At 44.3% G+C, this 27,583-nt stretch overlaps 2 protein-coding genes across 3 annotated transcripts; both read left to right on the forward strand.

Annotated features, from left to right (window-relative positions):
• Positions 1 to 1,119: 1,119 nt before the first annotated feature.
• On the forward strand, positions 1,120 to 14,565 carry LOC142201059 (uncharacterized). The gene is made up of 7 exons (XM_075271886.1): positions 1,120 to 1,278; positions 2,324 to 2,449; positions 2,947 to 3,018; positions 6,610 to 6,657; positions 9,500 to 9,610; positions 10,476 to 10,625; positions 14,242 to 14,565. The coding sequence occupies exons 1-7, from the start codon at positions 1,168 to 1,170 to the stop codon at positions 14,254 to 14,256; spliced, it is 633 nt and encodes a 210-aa protein (XP_075127987.1). The 5' UTR covers positions 1,120 to 1,167; the 3' UTR covers positions 14,257 to 14,565.
• Positions 14,566 to 19,136: 4,571 nt separating this feature from the next.
• On the forward strand, positions 19,137 to 26,664 carry LOC142201044 (zinc finger BED domain-containing protein 6-like). 2 transcript variants are annotated; one of them, XM_075271863.1, is made up of 2 exons: positions 19,137 to 19,556; positions 23,208 to 26,664. In XM_075271863.1, the coding sequence occupies exon 2, from the start codon at positions 23,347 to 23,349 to the stop codon at positions 26,620 to 26,622; it is 3,276 nt and encodes a 1,091-aa protein (XP_075127964.1). In that variant the 5' UTR covers positions 19,137 to 19,556; positions 23,208 to 23,346; the 3' UTR covers positions 26,623 to 26,664. The 2 variants fall into 2 exon arrangements, with proteins under 2 accessions (XP_075127964.1, XP_075127965.1); XM_075271864.1 differs by having other exon boundaries at positions 19,137 to 19,304.
• The last annotated feature ends 919 nt before the right edge of the window (positions 26,665 to 27,583 follow it).

The following is a 27,583-nucleotide window of genomic DNA, read 5'->3' on the forward strand; positions in this document are numbered from 1 at the left end:
ATACTATATAAGAGTCTGTGCTGTGTAATCATTATCTGAGGGACAGCGAGGATTATCTGACAGGACTGCAGGGGGCGATACTTATACTGTATATACCCTGTGTCACTTATATACTATATAAGAGTTTGTGCTGTGTAATTATTATCTGGGGGACAGCGAGGATTATCTGACAGGACTGCAGGGGGCGATACTTATACTGTATATACCCTGTGTCACTTATATACTATATAAGAGTCTGTGCTGTGTAATCATTATCTGGGGGACAGCGAGGATTATCTGACAGGACTGCAGGGGGTGATACTTATACTGTATATACCCTGTGTCACTTATATACTATATAAGAGTCTGTGCTGTGTAATCATTATCTGGGGACACCGAGGATTATCTGACAAGACTGCAGGGGGCGATACTTTTGGACAACACTGTATCTAATCCTATCCTGTGTGATACTGACTGCTGAGCTGTGTATCTAATCCTATCCTGTGTGATACAGTATACTGCGCTGTGTATCTAATCCTATCCTGTGTGATACTATATACTGAGCTGTGTATCTAATCCTATCCTGTGTGATACTGTATACTGAGCTGTGTATCTAATCCTATCCTGTGTGATACTGTATACTGAGCTGTGTATCTAATCCTATCCTGTGTGATACTGTATACTGAGCTGTGTATCTAATCCTATCCTGTGTGATACTGTATACTGAGCTGTGTATCTAATCCTATCCTGTGTGATACTGTATACTGAGCTGTGTATCTAATCCTATCCTGTGTGATACTGTATACTGAGCTGTGTATCTAATCCTATCCTGTGTGATACTGTATACTGAGCTGTGTATCTAATCCTATCCTGTGTGATACTGTATACTGAGCTGTATCTAATCCTATCCTGTGTGATACTGTATACTGAGCTGTATCTAATCCTATCCTGTGTGATACTGTATACTGAGCTGTATCTAATCCTATCCTGTGTGATACTGTATACTGAGCGGTGTATCTAATCCTATCCCATGTGATCTCTGCACCTCTGTGTGGGGGTTGGGGGCACATGCCATTACAAGGGGCAGGGTCTGAGGCTCCATTCTCAGGAGGAGGGGGAGGGCGGCCGGGCTCTCACACACCCGCTCTGCTCTCTGCTCCCATTGTTGATGCTGCGGCTCCTGCAGATATGAGGGCGCTGATGGTTTTGGGGTTCTTGGCTTTCGGCATCTTATTGGTGGCCGCGACTCATCAGGACCAGTCAGAGTCTGGGCTAGAAGCCAAGAATGAGAGAGGCCAGGTAAGTGACCGCCGTGACCACCATGTGACCAGAGAGAGCGCAGCAAGAAGTAACAGAGACAGAAACAGAGAGAAAGAGAGAGAGAAAGAGAGAGAAATAAAGAGACAGCAGAACAAGAAGTACCAGAGAGAGAGAGAAAGAGACAGAGAGAGAAAGAGACAGAGAGAGACACAGGAAGAGAGAGATAAAGAGAGAGAAAAAGAGAGACAGCAGAACAAGAAGTACCAGAGACAGAGAGAGAGACAGAGAGAGACACACGAAGAGAGAGAGAGAGAGATAAAGAGAGAGGAGACAGAGAGAAAGAGACAGAGAGAGAGCGCAGCAAGAAGTATCATTAGAGGTCCTGGATGGGTGTAAAGGCGGCGTGATCCTGTACTCACAGAGAGAGACAGACAGAGACAGAAAGAGAGAGCAATAGGGGGAAAGACAGAGTGAAAGAGAGACAGACAAGGAGAGAAATAGATAAAACGAGAGGAGGAGAAAGAGACTAAAGGGAATGGAGGCATTAGAGCAAAAGAGAGAGACAGGAGGACGGAGAGAGGGACGAGAAGACAGAGAGACAGAGAGCAACCAAAGAGTCATAGAGAGAGCAAAAGAGAATGACAGGAGGAAGGAGAGAGGGACGAGAAGACAGAGAGAGACAGAGAGCAACCAAAGAGTCATAGAGAGAGCAAAAGAGAGTGACAGGAGGAAGGAGAGAGGAACATGAACCCAGAGCTAGAGAGACAGAGACATAGAGTATGAACGAGAGAGGAATGAGAAGACAGAGAGAGACAGAGAGCAACCAAAGATACATAGAGCAAAAGAGAGTGACAGGGAGAAGGAGAGAGGAACGAGAAGACAGAGAGAGACAGAGAGCAACCAAAGATACATAGAGAGAGCAAAAGAGAGTGACAGGAGGAAGGAGAGAGGAACATGAACCCAGAGCTAGAGAGACAGAGACATAGAGTGCGAACGAGAGAGGAATGAGAAGCCGCAGAGATAGAGAGGGGCAGAGACACAGAGAGCAGAGACGGACGGATATAACAAATTTTCTCTTTTTCAGGGAGATTTTGCACCGGACAGAGCGATCCGATCAACAGGAGGTAAAAAGAAAACCAGAACCCCCAGGAAGCCGACCCCCGGAGTGTTCTCCGCTATGAGCCGGCCCTCCAGTGCTCGGGAGAGGAGGGTCAGTATACAACATGGCCTAAAACTGAGCCACAAAGCTCCAGAAAGCCAACTAAGGGGTGTGGCCTGGATAAAATGGCACCGCTTAGCATGCAGGGGGTGTGGCTTAGATAAAATGTCGCCGCTTAGCATGCAGGGGGTGTGGCTTAGATAAAATGGCGCCGCTTAGCATGCAGTGGGTGTGGCTTAGATAAAATGACACCACTTAGCATGCAGGGGGTGTGGCTTAGATAAAATGGTGCTGCTTAGCATGCAGGGGGTGTGGCTTAGGTAAAATGGTGCCGCTTAGCATGCAGGGGGTGTGGCTTAGGTAAAATGGCACTGCTTAGCATGCAGGGGGTGTGGCTTAGGTAAAATGGTGCCGCTTAGCATGCAGGGGGTGTGGCTTAGGTAAAATGGCACTGCTTAGCATGCAGGGGGTGTGGCTTAGGTAAAATGGCACTGCTTAGCATGCACGGGGTGTGGCTTAGATTTTAATACTTCCATTGTCTCTTGCAGCAATCTGAAGATTCAACCACTCAAAAAAGAAAACCACGGAAATGTATCGGATGTTATTCTTTCTCTTTCTTGGTAAGTAACATCCTTGTTCTATGACTACAATTCCCAGCATGCCCTTTCAGCCATTTTTTGAGGCCAGTTTCCTTAAAATCCCTTTAAGAAAGGATGGAAACAGCAGATTTATTATAGGGCTCTACTGGTACAAAAGGAAATTCTCCCTGCTTGCACCAGCTCTAAGCTCAAAAGCAACTAAAAATCTATATGTAGTGAGCTCCTCCTAGTGGTGACTGTATAATCTGTATGTAGTGAGCTCCCCCTAGTGGTGACTGTATAATCTGTGTGTAGTGAGCTCCCCCTAGTGGTGACTGTATAATCTGTATGTAGTGAGCTCCTCCTAGTGGTGACTGTATAATCTGTATGTAGTGAGCTCCTCCTAGTGGTGACTGTATAATCTGTATGTAATGAGCTCCTCCTAGTGGTGACTGTATAATCTGTATGTAGTGAGCTCCCCCTAGTGGTGGGTGTATAACCTGTATGTAGTGTGCCCCCCTAGTGGTGACTGTATAATCTGTATGTAGTGAGCTCCCTCTAGTGATGACTGTATAATCTGTATGTAGTGAGCTCCTCCTAGTGGTGACTGTATAATCTGTATGTAGTGAGCTCCCCCTAGTGGTGGGTGTATAACCTGTATGTAGTGTGCCCCCCCTAGTGGTGACTGTATAATCTGTATGTAGTGAGCTCCTCCTAGTGGTGACTGTATAATCTGTATGTAGTGAGCTCCTCCTAGTGGTGACTGTATAATCTGTATGTAGTGAGCTCCTCCTAGTGGTGACTGTATAATCTGTATGTAGTGAGCTCCTCCTAGTGGTGACTGTATAATCTGTATGTAGTGAGCTCCTCCTAGTGGTGACTGTATAATCTGTATGTAGTGAGCTCCCCCTAGTGGTGACTGTATAATCTGTATGTAGTGAGCTCCCCCTAGTGGTGACTGTATAATCTGTATGTAGTGAGCTCCCTCTAGTGGTGACTGTATAATCTGTATGTAGTGAGCTCCTCCTAGTGGTGACTGTATAATCTGTATGTAGTGAGCTCCCCCTAGTGGTGACTGTATAATCTGTATGTAGTGAGCTCCCCCTAGTGGTGACTGTATAATCTGTATGTAGTGAGCTCCTCCTAGTGGTGACTGTATAATCTGTATGTAGTGAGCTCCCCCTAGTGGTGACTGTATAATCTGTATGTAATGAGCTCCTCCTAGTGGTGACTGTATAATCTGTATGTAGTGTGCTCCCCCTAGTGGTGACTGTATAATCTGTATGTAGTGAGCTCCTCCTAGTGGTGACTGTATAATCTGTATGTAGTGAGCTCCTCCTAGTGGTGACTGTATAATCTGTATGTAGTGAGCTCCTCCTAGTGGTGACTGTATAATCTGTATGTAATGAGCTCCTCCTAGTAGTGACTGTATAATCTGTATATAGTGAGCTCCCTCTAGTGCTGACTGTATAATCTGTATGTATTGAGCACCCCCTAGTGGTGGGTGTATAACCTGTATGTAGTGTGCTCCCCCTAGTGGTGACTGTATAATCTGTATGTAGTGAGCTCCCTCTAGTGGTGGGTGTATAATCTGTATGTAGTGAGCTCCCTCTAGTGGTGACTGTATAATCTGTATGTAGTGAGCTCCCTCTAGTGGTGACTGTATAATCTGTATGTAGTGAGCTCCTCCTAGTGGTGACTGTATAATCTGTATGTAGTGAGCTCCCTCTAGTGGTGACTGTATAATCTGTATGTAGTGAGCTCCTCCTAGTGGTGACTGTATAATCTGTATGTAGTGAGCTCCCCCTAGTGGTGACTGTATAATCTGTATGTAGTGAGCTCCCTCTAGTGGTGACTGTATAATCTGTATGTAGTGAGCTCCTCCTAGTGGTGACTGTATAATCTGTATGTAGTGAGCTCCTCCTAGTGGTGACTGTATAATTTGTATGTAGTGAGCTCCCCCTAGTGGTGACTGTATAATCTGTATGTAGTGAGCTCCCTCTAGTGGTGACTGTATAATCTGTATGTAGTGAGCTCCCTCTAGTGGTGACTGTATAATCTGTATGTAGTGAGCTCCCTCTAGTGGTGACTGTATAATCTGTATGTAGTGAGCTCCTCCTAGTGGTGACTGTATAATCTGTATGTAGTGAGCTCCTCCTAGTGGTGACTGTATAATTTGTATGTAGTGAGCTCCCCCTAGTGGTGACTGTATAATCTGTATGTAGTGAGCTCCCTCTAGTGGTGGGTGTATAATCTGTATGTAGTGAGCTCCCTCTAGTGGTGACTGTATAATCTGTATGTAGTGAGCTCCCTCTAGTGGTAAGTGTATAATCTGTATGTAGTGAGCTCCTCCTAGCGGTGACTGTATAATCTGTATGTAGTGAGCTCCCTCTAGTGGTGACTGTATAATCTGTATGTAGTGAGCTCCTCCTAGTGGTGACTGTATAATCTGTATGTAGTGAGCTCCCTCTAGTGGTGACTGTATAATCTGTATGTAGTGAGCTCCTCCTAGTGGTGACTGTACAATCTGTATGTAGTGAGCTCCCTCTAATGGTGACTGTATAATCTGTATGTAGTGAGCTCCCTCTAGTGGTGACTGTATAATCTGTATGTACTGAGCTCAGTAATTGCCCAGTTTTGCACTCGTGTATTTTGTATGTTGTTTATGTGTGTATCTCATTCCGCAACTTCGTCTGCGTGTTGTTGGCGTTGATGATCCGCCTGTATTCAGCAAATTGCTGCCGTCTATAGTTTGCCTGCTCTGGCGTTTTGGCAGCTCTTAAGCTGTCCTGCCAATGATCTCATTCCTCACGCTGTGCCTGTAATTGTGTTCCGGTATCTCAGCAGTCGCCATATAATGAGCATGTTGTTGGCGCTGATGATTCCCGTCAGCTCCGCTTGAGGAGAACTCTGTGACTTCTGGCTCCTTCATAGCTCTTGTTGTTTAGAATTTTTGTAACAAATTAGATTTTCTTTTTCCCGGCATGTTTAATATTAGCAAACTGCGGAATGTGGAGTAAAGGTGTTTTCCCCTCCAGTGTGTCAGCACTGCCTGGAGCAGATCAGATAATATGCAGATGCTTGTACACAATGGACTGAGGGTTATCTGTGTGGTTACATAGAGAGATAACAGCCCTGGCTCAGATAAGCGGCTGCAGGAGCAGTGTAATATAGTATGTGACTATAAATTCATAACAGTGGTAAAGCCTTACTGGGATACAAAGTCGCTGATGTGTTACTCCAGGTTACAGAGTATCTATGGGACAAATCTCATCCAAATCCGCTCAGCTGTTTTTGCGTGATCAAGTAACAAACATCCAAACTATCACATGTATAATATTAGTAGGAGTAGGATAAAGGGTGCGTGTCAGATAAAAATACTTCCCAAACCAATACTAGTCGTATAACAGGAGCAGATATATACCTATGACATACCTGACTACAAACCAATCAACTGGCAAGTGCACCAGGGGCGGAGTCTGGATTGCGTACAGGCGGCTGTAAGTGCTTCAGCTCTCTCTTTTGCTTCTGCCTGTGTCAAGACTGTCTGGAGGCAAATCTGCAGCGGTCCCTTAGAGGACGTCTCCGCTCTGATCAGATACTTATCTGCTAATGTTTGGTTTGTCATTTCAGACAGAAGAGAAGGTCTATGCCACGCCCCTGACACTGCGGAAGCAAAGGGTAAGTAATAACTGAATGTGTGCCCGGGCGTCTCTCCCCTGCACCCCTGTATGTATACACCTGGGGGTCGTCCCTGGATAAGGATCCTCCTGTCCTGTCTTACACCCGTAGAGATGAGTGACCAGACATGGTGGCCGATCCTTATAGGGTGTATACAGTGAGGGGCACAGACATGGTGGCCGGTCCTTATAGGGTGTATACAGTGAGGGGCACAGACATGGTGGCCGGTCCTTATAGGGTGTATACAGTGAGGAGCACAGACATGGCGGCCGGTCCTTATAGGGTGTATACAGTGAGGGGCACAGACATGGTGGCCGGTCCTTATAGGGTGTATACAGTGAGGGGTACAGACATGGTGGCCGGTCCTTATAGGGTGTATACAGTGAGGGGCACAGACATGGTGGCCGTTCCTTATAGGGTGTATACAGTGAGGGGCACAGACATGGTGGCCGGTCCTTATAGGGTGTATACAGTGAGGGGCACAGACATGGTGGCCGTTCCTTATAGGGTGTATACAGTGAGGGGCACAGACATGGCGGGCGGTCCTTATAGGATGTATACAGTGAGGAGCACAGACATGGTGGCCGGTCCTTATAGGGTGTATACAGTGAGGGGCACAGACATGGTGGCCGGTCCTTATAGGGTGTATACAGTGAGGGGCACAGACATGGCGGCCGGTCCTTATAGGGTGTATACAGTGAGGGGCACAGACATGGTGGCCGGTCCTTATAGGGTGTATACAGTGAGGGGTACAGACATGGTGGCCGGTCCTTATAGGGTGTATACAGTGAGGGGCACAGACATGGTGGCCGGTCCTTATAGGGTGTATACAGTGAGGGGCACAGACATGGCGGCCGGTCCTTATAGGGTGTATACAGTGAGGGGCACAGACATGGTGGCCGGTCCTTATAGGGTGTATACAGTGAGGGGCACAGACATGGCGGCCGGTCCTTATAGGGTGTATACAGTGAGGGGCACAGACATGGTGGCCGGTCCTTATAGGGTGTATACAGTGAGGGGCACAGACATGGTGGCTGGTCCTTATAGGGTGTATACAGTGAGGAGCACAGACATGGCGGCCGGTCCTTATAGGGTATATACAGTGAGGGGCACAGACATGGTGGCCGGTCCTTATAGGGTGTATACAGTGAGGGGCACAGACATGGTGGCCGGTCCTTATAGGTTGTATACAGTGAGGGGCACAGACATGGTGGCCGGTCCTTATAGGTTGTATACAGTGAGGGGCACAGACATGGTGGCCGTTCCTTATAGGGTGTATACAGTGAGGGGCACAGACATGGCGGGCGGTCCTTATAGGATGTATACAGTGAGGGGCACAGACATGGTGGCCGGTCCTTATAGGGTGTATACAGTGAGGGGCACAGACATGGTGGCCGGTCCTTATAGGGTGTATACAGTGAGGGGCACAGACATGGTGGCCGGTCCTTATAGGGTGTATACAGTGAGGGGCACAGACATGGTGGCCGGTCCTTATAGGGTGTATACAGTGAGGGGCACAGACATGGCGGCCGGTCCTTATAGGGTGTATACAGTGAGGGGCACAGACATGGCGGCCGGTCCTTATAGGGTGTATACAGTGAGGGGCACAGACATGGCGGCCGGTCCTTATAGGGTGTATACAGTGAGGGGCACAGACATGGCGGCCGGTCCTTATAGGGTGTATACAGTGAGGGGCACAGACATGGCGGCCAGTCCTTATAGGGTGTATACAGTGAGGGGCACAGACATGGTGGCCGGTCCTTATAGGGTGTATACAGTGAGGGGCACAGACATGGCGGCCGGTCCTTATAGGGTGTATACAGTGAGGGGCACAGACATGGCGGCCAGTCCTTATAGGGTGTATACAGTGAGGGGCACAGACATGGTGGCCGGTCCTTATAGGGTGTATACAGTGAGGGGCACAGACATGGCGGCCGGTCCTTATAGGGTGTATACAGTGAGGGGCACAGACATGGCGGCCGGTCCTTATAGCAGCGGCGCCGTCTCTTGCGCAATAGTCGCCCGCAGGCAAATTCCTTGTGTTCTTTCTGGGCTCGGGCAGTGAACACGGGGGGACGAGCAGCTGGAGCCTGACGGGCGACATCTGGATCTGACACGTGATTTTGTGTATACACAGCGAGACAAGAGCGGCGCAGATTAATGGGAGGAAATCAGACATTAAACATCTCCAGACTTGTTCTTACAAATACTGAATTCGTTTCCGTCATTGCGTTCCCCGAATCCAGCTCGTGCGTCATCTACGTGGAATGTGGCGAAAACAGGATCTGAGGATCATTTACTGGGGTGTTGTGGGGTGAAGAGGGTTAAACGCAGGCAAATAAACGAATATCGTGTATAATGTGCGTCCTGTGGATCAAGGGGAAGATGGGTAGAGAGGTCGGAGAAATTTTCAGCTGGGGGCGCTGTTCTACTGGTGTCTATGGAAAAAGCAGATGGGATAGTGGTGAAATAAGGTACTGCAGCTCAGTGAAGGCTATCCAGGGTGACAACAGGGCAGCAGGTTATTATGAGCGCAGTGATCCTGACATGCTCTGTGCTGCTGGGAACCTCTTAGTCTGTGACCCCCCCCCCCCCCTTCAATTGTCTCCTTTCTATTTTATATCTGACATCACACTGCCAATGTCGTATACAGGCCGTCCATTAACACCAGTAGGTGATCAGCACACGCCTCTGCTGAAATCCTCTGTACTGCTGGGGCCCTTGCTCCTCCCACGTTGTAACTCTCACCCTGTGACCTCCCCTATAAGATCAGCACACTCCTCTGCTGAAATCCTCTGTGCTGCTGGGCACTGTCACTGTCTGAGCTGATTTTTCTGCACAGGACACAGAAGAACCCGAGAAAATGATGAAGAAGCAAAAACATCTGAAGGAGAAGGGCAGAGGAAAGGGGAGGAGACACAAGAACCACAGAGACAGACACGCCCACTTCCAGGTAACGGGTCACCTGCTCTACAGTTACTAGATCACCCTATTAAAGGGACAGTCGCCTAGTTGGGGGCCCACTGCTGAGTCGTCACAGTGTGTCATGTCCTCATAGACTTCGGAGCTCCGCCACATCCTAACCGTCCCCGATTCAGCTCACCTGTCCGCTCCCTGCTCCGCCATGCTGACCCTCTCTGCCCCGGGAGCTGTACATACAATGTGATGACATCACTGACATCGCACCGGGAGGAGAGACAGCAGAGGAAGGAGGAGAAGGACAGAATATTATCAGAGCAACTGCAGCGGGACGTTACACTGGGGGCAGCAGGAGGGGAACATTATAGGGGCATTATAATGTGGGGGTATATAATGCTAGAGTGACTGTAGGGGCATTATAATGTGGGGGCGCAAAGAGGAAGGAATGGGTGTGGGCGGAGTCAAAGTAGAAGAGGGTGGGGCTAAATTGCCCCTTGTAAAGTTGGGAGGTATGCATAAAGCAGGGTGTCAGTTGTTTGTTACATCTGACAACCCCTAGTGATGGCGCTATCCACTCTGTACTAGCACGGCAGGACGGGGTACACACTGCCCCCACCTCATGTAATAATAATAACAAGCTCTAAACTAATACATTGTAACAAACCTCCAGCTGTGTGAGCAGGACTAGGCCAGGACTGTGTATTTGTATGTCTGCTAAGACCCTGATGTTCTACATCCTGCAACTATATAAGGGGTCATGTGATCGTATGGGAAGGGGGAGTGGTCAGAGCATCTCACCGGGGGTCCGCCCCTGACCGGCTCCAGAATACAGCACAGGATCAGCCCCCCTCATATATGTGCAGGGGAATATATAACACCCCAACATGTCCCCAACACAGGAAGAAGATCCTGAGAGCGGTCACAACAACAACAAGAGGCGCAAACATCACAGAGGGAAGAAGAACAAAGAACCTCACCGGGTCGGGAGACTAACAGCCCTGGGCTCCGGCCCCCCACACCTGAGGAAGATGGAGAATCGCAACACACAGGTAACTACTCGCATGTATGATGTATATATGTAATATTGTGTACATAGGAGCAGTATTATATTAGTTATATTCTTGTACATAGGAGTAGTATTATAGTAGTTATATTCTTGTACATAGGAGTATTATTATAGTAGTTATATTCCTGTACATAGGAGTAGTATTATAGTAGTTATATTCTTGTACATAGGAGTAGTATTATAGTAGTTATATTCTTGTACATAGGAGTATTATTATAGTAGTTATATTCCTGTACATAGGAGTAGTATTATAGTAGTTATATTCTTGTATATAGGAGTAGTATTATAGTAGTTATATTCTTGTACATAGGAGTAGTATTATAGTAGTTATATTCTTGTACATAGGAGGTAGTATTATAGTAGTTATATTCTTGTACATAGGAGTAGTATTATAGTAGTTATATTCTTGTATATAGGAAGTAGTATTATAGTAGTTATATTCTTGTATATAGGAGTAGTATTATAGTAGTTATATTCTTGTACATGGGAGTAGTATTATAGTAGTTATATTCTTGTACATAGGAGTAGTATTATAGTAGTTATATTCTTGTATATAGGAGTAGTATTATAGTAGTTATATTCTTGTACATGGGAGTAGTATTATAGTAGTTATATTCTTGTACATAGGAGGTAGTATTATAGTAGTTATATTCTTGTACATATGAGTAGTATTATAGTAGTTATATTCTTGTACATAGGAGTAGTATTATAGTAGTTATATTCTTGTACACAGGGGGCAGTATTATAGTAGTTATATTCTTGTACATAGGAGTAGTATTATAGTAGTTATATTCTTGTACACAGGGGGCAGTATTATAGTAGTTATATTCTTGTACATAGGAGTAGTATTATAGTAGTTATATTCTTGTATATAGGAGTAGTATTATAGTAGTTATATTCTTGTACATAGGAGTAGTATTATAGTAGTTATATTCTTGTACATAGGAGTAGTATTATAGTAGTTATATTCTTGTACATAGGAGTAGTATTATAGTAGTTATATTCTTGTACATAGGAGTAGTATTATAGTAGTTATATTCTTGTACATAGGAGTAGTATTATAGTAGTTATATTCTTGTACATAGGAGGTAGTATTATAGTAGTTATATTCTTGTACATAGGAGTAGTATTATAGTAGTTATATTCTTGTATATAGGAGCAGTATTATAGTAGTTATATTCTTGTACATAGGAGTAGTATTATAGTAGTTATATTCTTGTACATAGGAGTAGTATTATAGTAGTTATATTCTTTTATATAGGAGCAGTATTATAGTAGTTATATTCTTGTACATAGGAGCAGTATTATAGTAGTTATATTATTGTACATAGTAGTAGTATTATAGTAGTTATATTCTTGTACATAGGAGGTAGTATTATAGTAGTTATATTCTTGTATATAGGAGGTAGTATTATAGTAGTTATATTCTTGTACACAGGGGGCAGTATTATAGTAGTTATATTCTTGTACATAGGAGTAGTATTATAGTAGTTATATTCTTGTACACAGGGGGCAGTATTATAGTAGTTATATTCTTGTACATAGGAGTAGTATTATAGTAGTTATATTCTTGTACATAGGAGTAGTATTATAGTAGTTATATTCTTGTACATAGGAGTAGTATTATAGTAGTTATATTCTTGTACATAGGAGTAGTATTATAGTAGTTATATTCTTGTACACAGGGGGCAGTATTATAGTAGTTATATTCTTGTACATAGGAGTAGTATTATAGTAGTTATATTCTTGTACATAGGGGGCAGTATTATAGTAGTTATATTCTTGTACATAGGAGTAGTATTATAGTAGTTATATTCTTGTACATAGGAGTAGTATTATAGTAGTTATATTCTTGTACATAGGAGTAGTATTATAGTAGTTATATTCTTGTACATAGGAGTAGTATTATAGTAGTTATATTCTTGTACATAGGAGTAGTATTATAGTAGTTATATTCTTGTACATAGGAGGTAGTATTATAGTAGTTATATTCTTGTACATAGGAGTAGTATTATAGTAGTTATATTCTTGTATATAGGAGCAGTATTATAGTAGTTATATTCTTGTACATAGGAGTAGTATTATAGTAGTTATATTCTTATACATAGGAGTAGTATTATAGTAGTTATATTCTTGTACATAGGAGTAGTATTATAGTAGTTATATTCTTGTACATAGGAGCAGTATTATAGTAGTTATATTCTTGTACATAGGAGGTAGTATTATAGTAGTTATATTCTTGTACATAGGAGGTAGTATTATAGTGGTTATATTCTTGTACATAGGAGTAGTATTATAGTAGTTATATTCTTGTATATAGGAGCAGTATTATAGTAGTTATATTCTTGTACATAGGAGTAGTATTATAGTAGTTATATTCTTGTACATAGGAGTAGTATTATAGTAGTTATATTCTTGTACATAGGAGTAGTATTATAGTAGTTATATTCTTGTACATAGGAGTAGTATTATAGTAGTTATATTCTTGTACATAGGAGCAGTATTATAGTAGTTATATTCTTGTACATAGGAGTAGTATTATAGTAGTTATATTCTTGTACATAGGAGGTAGTATTATAGTAGTTATATTCTTGTACATAGGAGTAGTATTATAGTAGTTATATTCTTGTACATAGGTGGTAGTATTATAGTAGTTGTATTCTTGTATATAGGAGCAGTATTATAGTAGTTATATTCTTGTACATAGGAGCAGTATTATAGTAGTTATATTCTTGTACATAGGTGGTAGTATTATAGTAGTTATATTCTTGTACATAGGAGTAGTATTATAGTAGTTATATTCTTGTACATAGGTGGTAGTATTATAGTAGTTATATTCTTGTACATAGGAGTAGTATTATAGTAGTTATATTCTTGTACATAGGAGGTAGTATTATAGTAGTTATATTCTTGTACATAGGTGGTAGTATTATAGTAGTTATATTCTTGTACATAGGAGTAGTATTATAGTAGTTATATTCTTGTACATAGGAGTAGTATTATAGTAGTTATATTCTTGTACATAGGAGTAGTATTATAGTAGTTATATTCTTATACATAGGAGTAGTATTATAGTAGTTATATTCTTGTACATAGGAGTAGTATTATAGTAGTTATATTCTTGTACATAGGAGGTAGTATTATAGTAGTTATATTCTTGTACATAGGAGGTAGTATTATAGTAGTTATATTCTTGTACATAGGAGTAGTATTATAGTAGTTATATTCTTGTACATAGGTGGTAGTATTATAGTAGTTGTATTCTTGTACATAGGAGTAGTATTATAGTAGTTATATTCTTGTACATAGGAGTAGTATTATAGTAGTTATATTCTTGTACATAGGTGGTAGTATTATAGTAGTTATATTCTTGTACATAGGTGGTAGTATTATAGTAGTTGTATTCTTGTACTGTCTGCTCCTGTACATGTAGTGACAATATTTCCCCTTTTACACTTGTGAGTCCTTCCATAAGACAAGCGCAGTATGTGGAACACAATCCAGGAGTTCAGTACCTTCAGTGTATATTTCTGTATACTGCACATGTGACTGATATCGTTGGTGTTCTAATCTCCTCACCTGATGTTTTACAATTACAGGATAGGATAGACTGAAGCTTTTCCTATGGACAGTCTTTCATGTGACCTTGCATTTCGCTTTGGAGAGATGGCGAGGACGTCTGATGAAACCTGCTTGATCCTTGTAGCCAGTGTATTTAGCTTCTATAGTCTCACAGTATGTTTAGTACCTCGCACTGTATACCGTATACTCTGACAGCAGCAGGACTGATGGATCTATGGGCTATGAGCAGAGTGTCAGTTCTGAGGGATGAAAGAAAATAAAATTCAGATTTATTCTAGACATATGAACCAGCTCATGTAATGTTTAAAAAAATTACACAGTGAATGGTTGTGACTATACATGTAACACCGTAGAAGATAATGACTCCTCCGACATCCCAGATCAGACACCGGAGGAGGCAAAAAGAGAACCTTTCACATCCCCCATGTTCTCTATAATCACAGGGGCACGTCCTGGTTCTGACCCTCAGGTCCAGTGTTCAGGACCCCCCTGAGTTGCTCCGCCCCTAAATGCACAGGTAGTTAACCCCTTCATGCCTTCCTACGGCCATAATTACTTTATTTCCCCGCCCACTGAGGTTTGTGAGGGCTTAGTTTTGTCGGGACAGATTGTACTTTGTATGGGGTAGAATTGGGGAACATCTGTGTTTCTGTCACGGGCGCTGTTTTTACGGTGTTCTCTCTGAAGCCAATATGACAAGTCACCCGCAGTCTATGTCCATGTGAGAAACACGGGCTCTCCAAATTAATGCCGGCTACTTTAAAGGGGTTGTCCCATCTCAAGGATCCTATCTATACTGCGAGTTTATGTGGAGTTAAGACTTTTCCTAAATACATTGCTTCAGCAGAACTGCTTTATTTGGCTGCTATCTTAATTTATTTACTGCATTGTTTACACTGTGTTTCCATAACCAGGGACCTGGGGATGGTCTTATCTCTCCGCCCAGGACATGTGACATAGTGCCTGCACTCAGGAGGGGAGGGGGGCTGAGTGCTCGGAGCAGCTTGTATATCTGAGCTGTTTATCTCCCTCTTCCAGTTATCAGGTCGGCTAATTGAATTTTGCTGATAAGGGCTGAGACGGGAAGTCTGTTACCTCTGTATGTAACGCAGACCTAAAACTGAGTTTACTGCAAGCTGACGCTTGTTCCTGTAACATGTAAATTTGGGATTCTCATCAAATCCAGCTCTGCTACATCAGCTTCATGTTGTGCATCTTCCAGTGATACTGTGCTAATTTATATAAAACCATCCCTCATTACTGACTGCAAACATGTACTGCTATGAGGAGAGATAACAGAGCAAGTGAGACCCCGCCCACCAATGTACCGAGAAAACCAGGAAGTGAAGAGAGCGCACAGCCTGCTGGTTGGTGAACAAGCCAGGTGGGATACCCCTTTAAGTGATTGACCTTGTGCTTTGTTCATAGTCATAGCAAATGCAAGTCGGATTGGGAACTGCAAAAGCTTAAAATTGAAGGGCCTGTCGCTTGGAAGCAACACCTGACATGGATAAGAGATGTAACAGGATGAATAGTAATACAGAGCCGCCCTCACACAGTATTAGGGTCCATTCCCACGGAGGAAAACGACGCTGTATTTGGCGCTGAATTTTCAGAGCTGAAAAAAAGCCTCCAATTGATTTCAATGGGCTCGGCTAGCTTTTTTCCACTCACGGAATTTTCCGCTAGCTGAAATTTAAGTGCCATTTTCCTCCGTGTGAATGGACCCTAAGGGTTCATACAAGCAGTGTTTTTTGGCGTTGATTTTGATGCTGAATCCGCGTCAGAGTCCGCGTGGAAAAAACGCCTCCCCATAGAGTTCTATGGGTTCCACTCGCTTTATTTTTCCACTTGCAGAAAAAAAAGCTACCTTTAGGCGGATTCAGACTGCAAAAACCAACACCGTCAATGGGAGGTGTAAAATCCACGTTGCGGAATTGGAAAAAAGCGTGTGGAAAAAAACGCTAGCTTGTTTTTTTTCAAGATCCATACACTATGCTGGAAGAAAAAAGCTCAAAAAGACTCAAAAAACACTCCAAAAACCGCTTCAGGCTGAGACTCCACGTTGCAGAAATGCAGCTTTTTTTTTTGTTTCAGATTTTGCTGTGGTTTTTTTGAGTCAAAGTCAAGAATGGCTACACAGGGAATGGGAAATATCTACGAAATTCGTATACCTAGACCTTCTGCTCAATCCTCTCCTGGCTTTGGCTCAAAAAACCGCAGCAAATTCTGCAACATGGGGCTTTAGCCTCAAAAAAACCCATTTCTTAATTCCTGAAGTGAATTTTTTTCCTCACCAAAAAACTCTGTTCTGCAAAATTACCAGCTTCATGCACAAAGAAATCTATGGAACCGCTAAATCCATGGCCTGTGAAATATACTGTAGTGTGCAAATGGCCACTAAGGATACCAGACGTGTTTTGTCAGTGCATGTATGTGTGTGTGTGCACACGTGTGATCCATGTGTATGTATGTGTGTGTGTGCGCATGCACGTGTGTGGTCTATGTATAAGTATGCGTGTTTGTACGTGTGCAGTGCAAGTGTCTATGTGTGCAGTAGTTGTGTGTACTCTGTTAGTCTGTGTGTGGTGTGCATGGTCTGGTGTTTGAGTGGTGTGTTGTGACATTTGTGTGGTGTTGTGCTTGTGGGTTGGTGTATGTGCTGTCTGTGTAATGTGTATATGGTGTTTGTGTGTGGTGTTGTGGCCCCTTTAGCAGCGACTCTTTGGCGCCGTCGCTATAATCCGTCCCTGTCAGTCATGTCTGTTGTTTTCCCCTCAGCACTTTCACATTTCCCCATTATATGTATAGGGGCTAACTTCGGGGGCCCCAATCTCATGACGGGGGACACTACCGAGATGTAATGTGCGCAGTATTCTGCTCCTGTGAGTGGAGAGGGGACCGTGCCAAATTTCACCCCAATCGGGCAAGAACTGTGGATTTGTATAGAGCGAATACTACAGATTGTGAGTTTTATATACTGTATATAGATGTACAGGGGTGCGCAGGGCGTCGTTTCTTGCAGGGCCGGGTGTATTTGTTGTTTTTACTATTTTAGGGAGTGTCTGTCACTTCCATCACTTTCTATTCAAATTTTTATGAGACGCGAAACAGCAAAGAAAGCGGCGGCTCAGCTCTTTTGATTTCTTTTTCGGCTGCAGCGTTCACCGTACCGCAGAGCGGCGTTTCTGAACACAGCGACACCTAATGTGGGTTTAATTTATTTTTGTAAACTTTTATATGGGTTGTAGGGAAAGGTGAATGTAAAAGAATATATATTTTTTACTTTTATTTTTTAGATCTTATTAGAGATGAGCGAACACTGTTCGGATCAGCCGTTCCGAACAGCACACTCCCATAGAAATGAATGGATGTAGCTGGCACGCGGGGGGTTATGCGACTGGCCGTCGGCAAAGTGTACGTGCCAGCTGCTTCCATTCATTTCTATGGGAGCGTGCTGTTTAGAACGACTGATCCAAACAGTGTTCGCTCATCTCTAGCCCTTATAGGGGCCCTGCACCCCCAGCGTTCTGTGGGCTCCCGACCTTCATGATAACAGATCGCCGGCCCCATATCTCATTCTGGGTGAGGGGGGACTTTGATCTACAACAAAATGGCTTCAGACTGAAGTGCCTGTGACCTTAATGCCCATGATCAGTGCCCGGGTATTAGCGCTGGCTCTCTGCTGTATAATACTGCTGAGCGGCCGCCATTATAAATACCTGACATCTGTCGTATCATTATGGTGGATGAAGGGAAAGGGTTAATGTCAGTCCCCCATAGCGGGGAGGGGGCGGAGTGACCTGGGGGGTCAGAACCAGGCCGGTACCCCCAAGTCCGCTGGATCAGGTACATTCTCTAAAGTCCCCGGACATCCCCTTTAACCCTTAGGTGACGCACATTGTAGCTACCTAGGTCATACGGCAATGCGTCATAATAGTAGGCCGCAGCGGTCGGGGGTGACTGTGTCCCCAGCACAAACTGAATGTCATACCGGCTGTGGGGTCCAAGTACCCGCTATACCCTTGATCCAGGGGTCTGGTTTCCAAACTGAGACCTTATTTGGGTTTTTTTTTCCCCGTCCGGACACTTCAGGGGCTCAGCCCTAAAACTATTACAGCAAAATCTGCCCCCAAATATTGTGCAGTCCCTTCTGTGCGCCCATACATCAGTTACACCACATGTGGGCGCTGTTGCAGTCGGGGGATGATACTCAGCACATTGTTTGACGGGTTTTCATCCTTTAACCCTTCGTGTGGGTGTAAATTCTCAGGATAAAGGAATATATCGGTGTCATTTTCCCCTCCATTTTGTTTTTCTTGCTGTGAGGTGCTGAAGGGGTTAAGCCTCGTCCTTCCTGCTCTTGTGGATCCTTTCAGGGGGGCAGTTTTGGGCTGGTGGCCATTTATGGGGGTTTCTATCAGCTCGGCCCTTTAATGGGTTTCGGAAATGTCCTTAAAATGTGGAAAATTTCTGCGACGTGTAAAAGTCTAATAATAATATCTGAGAAAGTGAGAAGAAAGTCTTGTGGGCCGAGAGACTGACAAGATGGCGCCGTCGCCCCTCTGACGGTCTCCACCAAGGGTTTGAACTCTGCATTTCTTTCACAATTTTCACCAAATTTCCAGTGCGATGAAGTGCAGGGTGACACAAGAAACCAATGTGAGAGAGAAGAGGCATCGCAGAGGTCTGAGCACGCAACGTGACACAAGACGTGACACCCCAGGCCTGGTCATAGGACAGCGCCCACAAGGGGTTACCACACATATGTTATACAGGTCACCATCACCCCAATGTCACACCACAGCTTCACTCTACATGTCATCATAGGGTTAGCATAGAAACACTCCCCCCCACCGGGGTGTGATGGGTTAATATGAGCGAGGAGGACTGTACCATTATAATTAGCTGTAGGGGAAGAAGATTGTTGTCAGTAGGGGACCGTACCATTACAGGCAGCAGAGAGGAGAACACTACGGAGAGCCTGGAGGACTGTACCATTACAGGCAGCAGAGAGGAGAACACTACGGAGAGCCTGGAGGACTGTACCATTACAGGCGGCAAAGAGGAGAGCACTACGGTGAGCCTGGAGGACCGTACCATTACAGGCAGCAGAGAGAAAGCACATAGCAGCGGAACCAAACACAGCAGTGAGGGGAGGATAGGGTTACTGTCAGGCTAACAGACTGTACCATTGCACTCAACGGGGGGGGGGGAATGTTGGGAACATTTCTAATTTATCGTCCCTGAATGTCGATAAACCCCAGTGAGATCCTGAGAGGAGGCAACTGAGGAAGGAAGATGGCGGCTGAGAGCGAGGAGAGAGGCTCAGGTAATACAGGGACTGAGAGTGACCGAGATATCATATAATACACAGGGAATAACACTGACATGTCACATAAACAGTCATAATACAGGATAAGTAATGTAATGTATGTACACAGTGACTGTACCAGCAGAATAGTGAGCGCAGCTCTGGAGTATAATACAGGATAAGTGATGTAATGTATGTACACAGTGACTGTACCGGCAGAATAGTGAGCGCAGCTCTGGAGTATAATACAGGATAAGTGATGTAATGTATGTACACAGTGACTGTACCGGCAGAATAGTGAGCGCAGCTCTGGAGTATAATACAGGATAAGTGATGTAATGTATGTACACAGTGACTGCACCGGCAGAATAGTGAGCGCAGCTCTGGAGTATAATACAGGATAAGTGATGTAATGTATGTACACAGTGACTGCACCGGCAGAATAGTGAGCGCAGCTCTGGAGTATAATACAGGAGAAGTGATGTAATGTATGTACACAGTGACTGCACCGGCAGAATAGTGAGCGCAGCTCTGGAGTATAATACAGGAGAAGTGATGTAATGTATGTACACAGTGACTGCACCGGCAGAATAGTGAGCGCAGCTCTGGAGTATAATACAGGATAAGTGATGTAATGTATGTACACAGTGACTGCACCGGCAGAATAGTGAGCGCAGCTCTGGAGTATAATACAGGATAAGTGATGTAATGTATGTACACAGTGACTGCACCGGCAGAATAGTGAGCGCAGCTCTGGAGTATAATACAGGATAAGTGATGTAATGTATGTACACAGTGACTGCACCGGCAGAATAGTGAGCGCAGCTCTGGAGTATAATACAGGATAAGTGATGTAATGTATGTACACAGTGACTGCACCGGCAGAATAGTGAGCGCAGCTCTGGAGTATAATACAGGATAAGTGATGTAATGTATGTACACAGTGACTGCATCGGCAGAATAGTGAGCGCAGCTCTGGAGTATAATACAGGATAAGTGATGTAATGTATGTACACAGTGACTGCACCGGCAGAATAGTGAGCGCAGCTCTGGAGTATAATACAGGATAAGTGATGTAATGTATGTACACAGTGACTGCACCGGCAGAATAGTGAGCGCAGCTCTGGAGTATAATACAGGATAAGTGATGTAATGTATGTACACAGTGACTGCACCGGCAGAATAGTGAGCGCAGCTCTGGAGTATAATACAGGATAAGTGATGTAATGTATGTACACAGTGACTGCACCAGCAGAATAGTGAGCGCAGCTCTGGAGTATAATACAGGATAAGTAATGTAATGTATGTACACAGTGACTGCACCAGCAGAATAGTGAGCGCAGCTCTGGAGTATAATACAGGATAAGTAATGTAATGTATGTACACAGTGACTGCACCAGCAGAATAGTGAGCGCAGCTCTGGAGTATAATACAGGATAAGTAATGTAATGTATGTACACAGTGACTGCACCAGCAGAATAGTGAGCGCAGCTCTGGAGTATAATACAGGATAAGTAATGTAATGTATGTACACAGTGACTGCACCAGCAGAATAGTGAGCGCAGCTCTGGAGTATAATACAGGATAAGTAATGTAATGTATGTACACAGTGACTGCACCAGCAGAATAGTGAGCGCAGCTCTGGAGTATAATACAGGATAAGTAATGTAATGTATGTACACAGTGACTGCACCAGCAGAATAGTGAGCGCAGCTCTGGAGTATAATACAGGATAAGTAATGTAATGTATGTACACAGTGACTGCACCAGCAGAATAGTGAGCGCAGCTCTGGAGTATAATACAGGATAAGTAATGTAATGTATGTACACAGTGACTGCACCAGCAGAATAGTGAGCGCAGCTCTGGAGTATAATACAGGAGAAGTAATGTAATGTATGTACACAGTGACTGCACCAGCAGAATAGTGAGCGCAGCTCTGGAGTATAATACAGGAGAAGTAATGTAATGTATGTACACAGTGACTGCACCAGCAGAATAGTGAGCGCAGCTCTGGAGTATAACACAGGAGAAGTAATGTAATGTATGTACACAGTGACTGCACCAGCAGAATAGTGAGCGCAGCTCTGGAGTATAACACAGGATAAGTAATGTAATGTATGTACACAGTGACTGCACCAGCAGAATAGTGAGCGCAGCTCTGGAGTATAACACAGGATAAGTAATGTAATGTATGTACACAGTGACTGCACCAGCAGAATAGTGAGCGCAGCTCTGGAGTATAACACAGGATAAGTAATGTAATGTATGTACACAGTGACTGCACCAGCAGAATAGTGAGCGCAGCTCTGGAGTATAACACAGGATAAGTAATGTAATGTATGTACACAGTGACTGCACCAGCAGAATAGTGAGCGCAGCTCTGTAGTATAACACAGGATAAGTAATGTAATGTATGTACACAGTGACTGCACCAGCAGAATAGTGAGCGCAGCTCTGGAGTATAACACAGGATAAGTAATGTAATGTATGTACACAGTGACTGCACCAGCAGAATAGTGAGCGCAGCTCTGGAGTATAACACAGGATAAGTAATGTAATGTATGTACACAGTGACTGCACCAGCAGAATAGTGAGCGCAGCTCTGGAGTATAACACAGGATAAGTAATGTAATGTATGTACACAGTGACTGCACCAGCAGAATAGTGAGCGCAGCTCTGGAGTATAACACAGGATAAGTAATGTAATGTATGTACACAGTGACTGCACCAGCAGAATAGTGAGCGCAGCTCTGGAGTATAACACAGGATAAGTAATGTAATGTAATGTACACAGTGACTGCACCAGCAGAATAGTGAGCGCAGCTCTGGAGTATAACACAGGATAAGTAATGTAATGTATGTACACAGTGACTGCACCAGCAGAATAGTGAGCGCAGCTCTGGAGTATAACACAGGATAAGTAATGTAATGTATGTACACAGTGACTGCACCAGCAGAATAGTGAGCGCAGCTCTGGAGTATAACACAGGATAAGTAATGTAATGTATGTACACAGTGACTGCACCAGCAGAATAGTGAGCGCAGCTCTGGAGTATAACACAGGAGAAGTAATGTAATGTATGTACACAGTGACTGCACCAGCAGAATAGTGAGCGCAGCTCTGGAGTATAACAAAGGATAAGTAATGTAATGTATGTACACAGTGACTGCACCAGCAGAATAGTGAGCGCAGCTCTGGAGTATAATACAGGATAAGTAATGTAATGTATGTACACAGTGACTGCACCAGCAGAATAGTGAGCGCAGCTCTGGAGTATAATACAGGATAAGTAATGTAATGTATGTACACAGTGACTGCACCAGCAGAATAGTAAGCGCAGCTCTGGAGTATAATACAGGATAAGTAATGTAATGTATGTACACAGTGACTGCACCAGCAGAATAGTAAGCGCAGCTCTGGAGTATAATACAGGATAAGTAATGTAATGTATGTACACAGTGACTGTACCAGCAGAATAGTGAGCGCAGCTCTGGAGTATAATACAGGATAAGTAATGTAATGTATGTACACAGTGACTGCAGCAGCAGTATAGTGCAGTTCTCTTGATCGTTGGGGGTCCAGCAGTTGGATCCCCACTAGAGGCATACTTATTCTTACTGGAATATCCCTTTAATATCATTACTTATGCACATTTCTCTATTTACAGGTTTGTTGGTTGGTCCATGTCATAGAAGAAATAATACAGAATACTTAAACCTCTATATCGGTGTAAGGACGTAGAAGGATTGTTGGAAATCGGAGCCAATGTTCCAGCTGTAAGCAGAAAGCTGAGAAGTATTTCCATCATGTCAAAAGACATTAGAGAACTCCTTGTACAATGTAATTCAGTCCAGAACCCTCTTCCGCAAACAATTAATCCAAACAATGCCGAGTTCTTGGGTTCGGAGTATCCAAAATCTGGAGTGAGCGAAAGTAAAAAACCTCATAATGAAATTGTCTCAGAAATTGAAATAAAATTAGAATCCAGCGATGAAGATGAGGACAAATCTGAACAAGTCTCCTCATGGTCTTATCCGAGGAAGAGGAAAGGAGCCAATTTTAATTCCCTGGAAATAGTGAGCGGTCCAGGAAAAGGCCATGGTGAGGGTGAGGGGTCTTTGAGTATGACCAGTGTTTCTCAGAGCACTACCCTGTCAGTGGTCCGTCCAACCAGGAAGAGAAAGTCCACCTCGGAGGTCTGGCAATTCTTCTGTCGTGATCCAGCCATTCTCTCCAGAGCGGTCTGTAGTCTTTGTCGTATGAGTGTCAGCAGAGGCAAACTGGGGGGCAGATTTGGTACCACAGCCCTGAAACGCCACTTGGAGAGCAAACATCCGCAACAATGGGCTCAACGAAGATCAATGAAACTCCAAAAGCCATATGGAGAGGAGGAAGAGGAGGAAACGTATGCGGAAGAAGATGAAATAGACGACTCTTACCAAAATCCATTTAATGTGTCCATTGCGCAGTTACTTTATCAAAAACCTATTTCAACTGGGAAAAATTCCGCTGTCTGCCCTGTGGCTCCGAGTTCCCCTAGGACATATGAGATCATTGACTCCAGTGATGATGAGGAGGATAAAGGCGGAGGAGATAACATCGTGGTAGAGTTTGGAGAAGGGCTGAGCAAAAGAAGGAGAGCCGAGCAGGTTGGCAGCCTTGACAATTTTGATTCTGACTCAAATTTTCACATCGATCCTAGAAACCCTTCTCACCTCTCACAGGGTCTAGAGAAAGCACAACCCATCGTCTCACAGGCCTTCAGCTCAACCAATTATTCTCCTGTCCCACTCGGAGCACGTCGAAGGAAGTCTACATCTGCTGTATGGCAGTTCTTCTTCCTTGACCGGACAAACATTTGTAGAGCCATTTGCAATCTGTGCCAAGCAAGTGTTGGTCGTGGAAAAATAGGGGGTCATCTTGGAACTTCAGCTCTTATGAGACATCTGGAAGGAAAGCATCCTTTGGAGTGGAGCAGAGGGAAAATTAATAAACCAAAGACTACTGGTGTGGTGGAGGTAGAGGAAGATGAGGACGAAGACATAGATGAGCCAGTTGTGTATCCTCAGGCAGCTTTTGGTCAGTTTAGGCCAGCCGGTTTCCATTTGTATCCTCCTGAGATGTCTGGTGACCGGAACACAACACTCCACACTGTGCCCATAGAGTATGACAATGAGAACGAAGATGCCGAGAGGCAAAGTAGCAATCGTATCTTCTTCAAGGAAAGTATTTTGGATCCAACCAACATCATCCTGAAAAGAAATGGAAAGTACCCATCAGACCATCCCAAAGCCCAAACCTGGAACAGAAGCATCACTGAACTTATGTGTGAGCTGGCCCTCCCCTACTCCTTCATTACCTCCAAAGCTTTTCACAAATTTATGGCCCAGGCCGACCCTCGCTACACAGTTCCTACAAGATCCTTTTTCTCTGTTAAGGCCGTTCCTCATCTTTATGAGGCAGTGTGTGAGAGAATAGTGAGCGACCTAAAGATGTCGGGATGTCCACAAGTCCACGTCACTGGCCACATCTGGTCCGGAGACATAACCCTGGATTATTTAGCTTTAACCGCCCACTGGGCAATTTTGAGGCCAGAGTCAGATCAGCCTCCCGAAAGAAAGTACGCCGTCATATGCATCAAACGCTTTCCCAAAGAATGTACAGAGGGCAATATCCAACAGGAATTAATTCGACAAGTTAGTTTGTGGTTATTGTCTAACACTCTGACTCCCGGGTTCTTTGTCTCGAGTGGAGATTTCAAGCTCGTCCATGCCATTAAAGGGGCAAATTACTCCTATGTACCTTGCTTTACCCACTCTCTTAACCTGCTGGTTAGTGACTTTCTACAGAACAATCGCTACATCACAGTCATGCTCACCATGGCCAGAAAAGTTTGCAGTCACTTCATCCACTCCTCCAGAGCGAGCAGAATCCTCACCGAGCTTCAGTTCCAAAATAATTTGCCCAAGCATTCGCTAAAACTGGAAACCTTATCTCACTGGACGTCCACCTTCTACATGTTGCAAAGGCTCCTGGAGCAGCAGAGGGCTGTCCAAGAATACCTGGTGATGCATAAAGTGGAAACGGTGGATATACATCTAAATTCTAGTCAGTGGAACCTCATGGCTTCACTGGTGGGTCTTCTACAACCCTTTGAGATGGCCATACGAGAGGTCAATGCTAGTCATTCATCTCTTAGCCAGGTGCTGCCAGAACTCCGCTATCTCCATATCTTCTTGAAACAAATTAGAGGACATTTTGAAAGCCAAGGTGATGCCAATGGGGTTGTCCTCGCCGATAGTTTTGCTCTTAAACTTTCTACAGACTATGGAGTGAATGAGATGTTCCAAAAGGAAGAATTTGTGTTGGCCACCTTGCTCGATCCGCGCTTCAAAGGAAGAATTGAGGCGATATTACCTCCTGAGGCGGATATCGATCACTGGAAGCAGGTTCTTGTTAAGAAAGTCAAAGAAGTCATGTCTTCCTCTTCTTCCATGTACTCGCCCTCTCAGGGGGGACACCCAACTTCTCAGTTTAGAGACGATTCTCAGTCCCATGTATTATCCAGTAAACATTTTGACTTGGAACCCAGTGGGATGACCATGTCTTCACAATGGAGGAAAAACATGGCGGCTCCACCTTTAATCCACAAGGAGAAGTCATTGATTGAACATTTGGAGAGTGTTGGTCTATTGGCCTCTAAGTCCACTGGGGCTTCTTTGTCCACCGAGAGCCATTCTGCATGTGTCATGGTGGAGAGGTACCTCCAAGACAACAAAACCATTGGAGCCAAGGATGACCCTTTGATCTACTGGCAGAAACGGACATGGCTTTGGCCGGCACTAACTCAATTGGCCATTATGTACCTAACATGTCCTCCTTCAAGTGTTTTTGCTGAGCTTGTCTTCAAGTCTCCTCGGGCCTTCATGGACGCACAACGTAGACCAGACACCATGGAGGGGATGGAGCACATTGTATTTCTGAAGGTCAATCTGGAGAATTTCCCCAATTATAACCCACCGCCTCTTATCTTTTCCTCAGACAATGAGATAGAACAAAGTGACAGCGATGAGGGGGTCTAAGCGCGTCTGGGAGGAGATCAAGATAATAAAGTCCTAAAACTCTCGCCCAATATTGTTTGTAGTGAATGGGTAATACTTTTTATACTTCGAGGGGTTGTCCACTGTGTCCAGGCCATTTTTGGTAGGCATGTTCTCATAACGGGAATGCTTTAAGTTACAGATTTCGTGTCCCTCTGACAGTCCTGTCTCGCTGTTCTGGCTGCTATACCTGACCGAGCTTGCATGTGTTCTCAATAGAGTGAGGGGATTAGGAGGGTGCCAGGAACCTTTGGTGACAAAATAATCTGAGCGCTGAAATCCAATAAGTGCGGACACCACCCGTCACGTGACATTCCTCTAATACGTGTATTCATATTCCTGGCGTGGTTGCTTTTTGGCAGGAAGTGTCATGGTCTTTAGGATACATTGAGAAGAGCTGCCCCTTGGTCACGTGACATCATCTGTATTTTACTATTGCTTATGTTGATGATGTCACTGCACACTCATTATAACTGATGACATCACAAGGTGATTGCCCTGCATTATGGGAGTCAATAATGGCTCCAGCTTTAAAGGGGTTTCCCATCTCAGTCTGCCTGCAGTGTCTGCTTCTCACTTTGTGTATTTCCCTCATCAGATCAGATAATCTGCAGATGCTTGTACACAATGGACTCCGTCTTATCTATGTGTTTACATAGAGACATAACAGACTGGGCTTTATCAGCAAAGTGCAATTAGCTGAACGATTGCCCTGCCAGCAAGAGCAGTGAGTGATTGACGTCACTTGTCCTACAGGTCTGTGGGTATAGCAACGCTGTGTAAACAATAGGAGGAATAAGTTCACATAGCAGGCAAACAAAGCAGCATTTCTAAAGCAATATATTTAGGAAAAGGCTCCAATTTACATAAGCTACCAGTATAGATAGGATCCTTGAGATGGAACAACCCCTTTAAGGTAGTCGTCTGCGAATCACAGGCTGAT

Source organism: Leptodactylus fuscus, chromosome 4, assembly GCF_031893055.1.
Source record: "Leptodactylus fuscus isolate aLepFus1 chromosome 4, aLepFus1.hap2, whole genome shotgun sequence".
NCBI lineage: Eukaryota > Metazoa > Chordata > Amphibia > Anura > Leptodactylidae > Leptodactylus > Leptodactylus fuscus.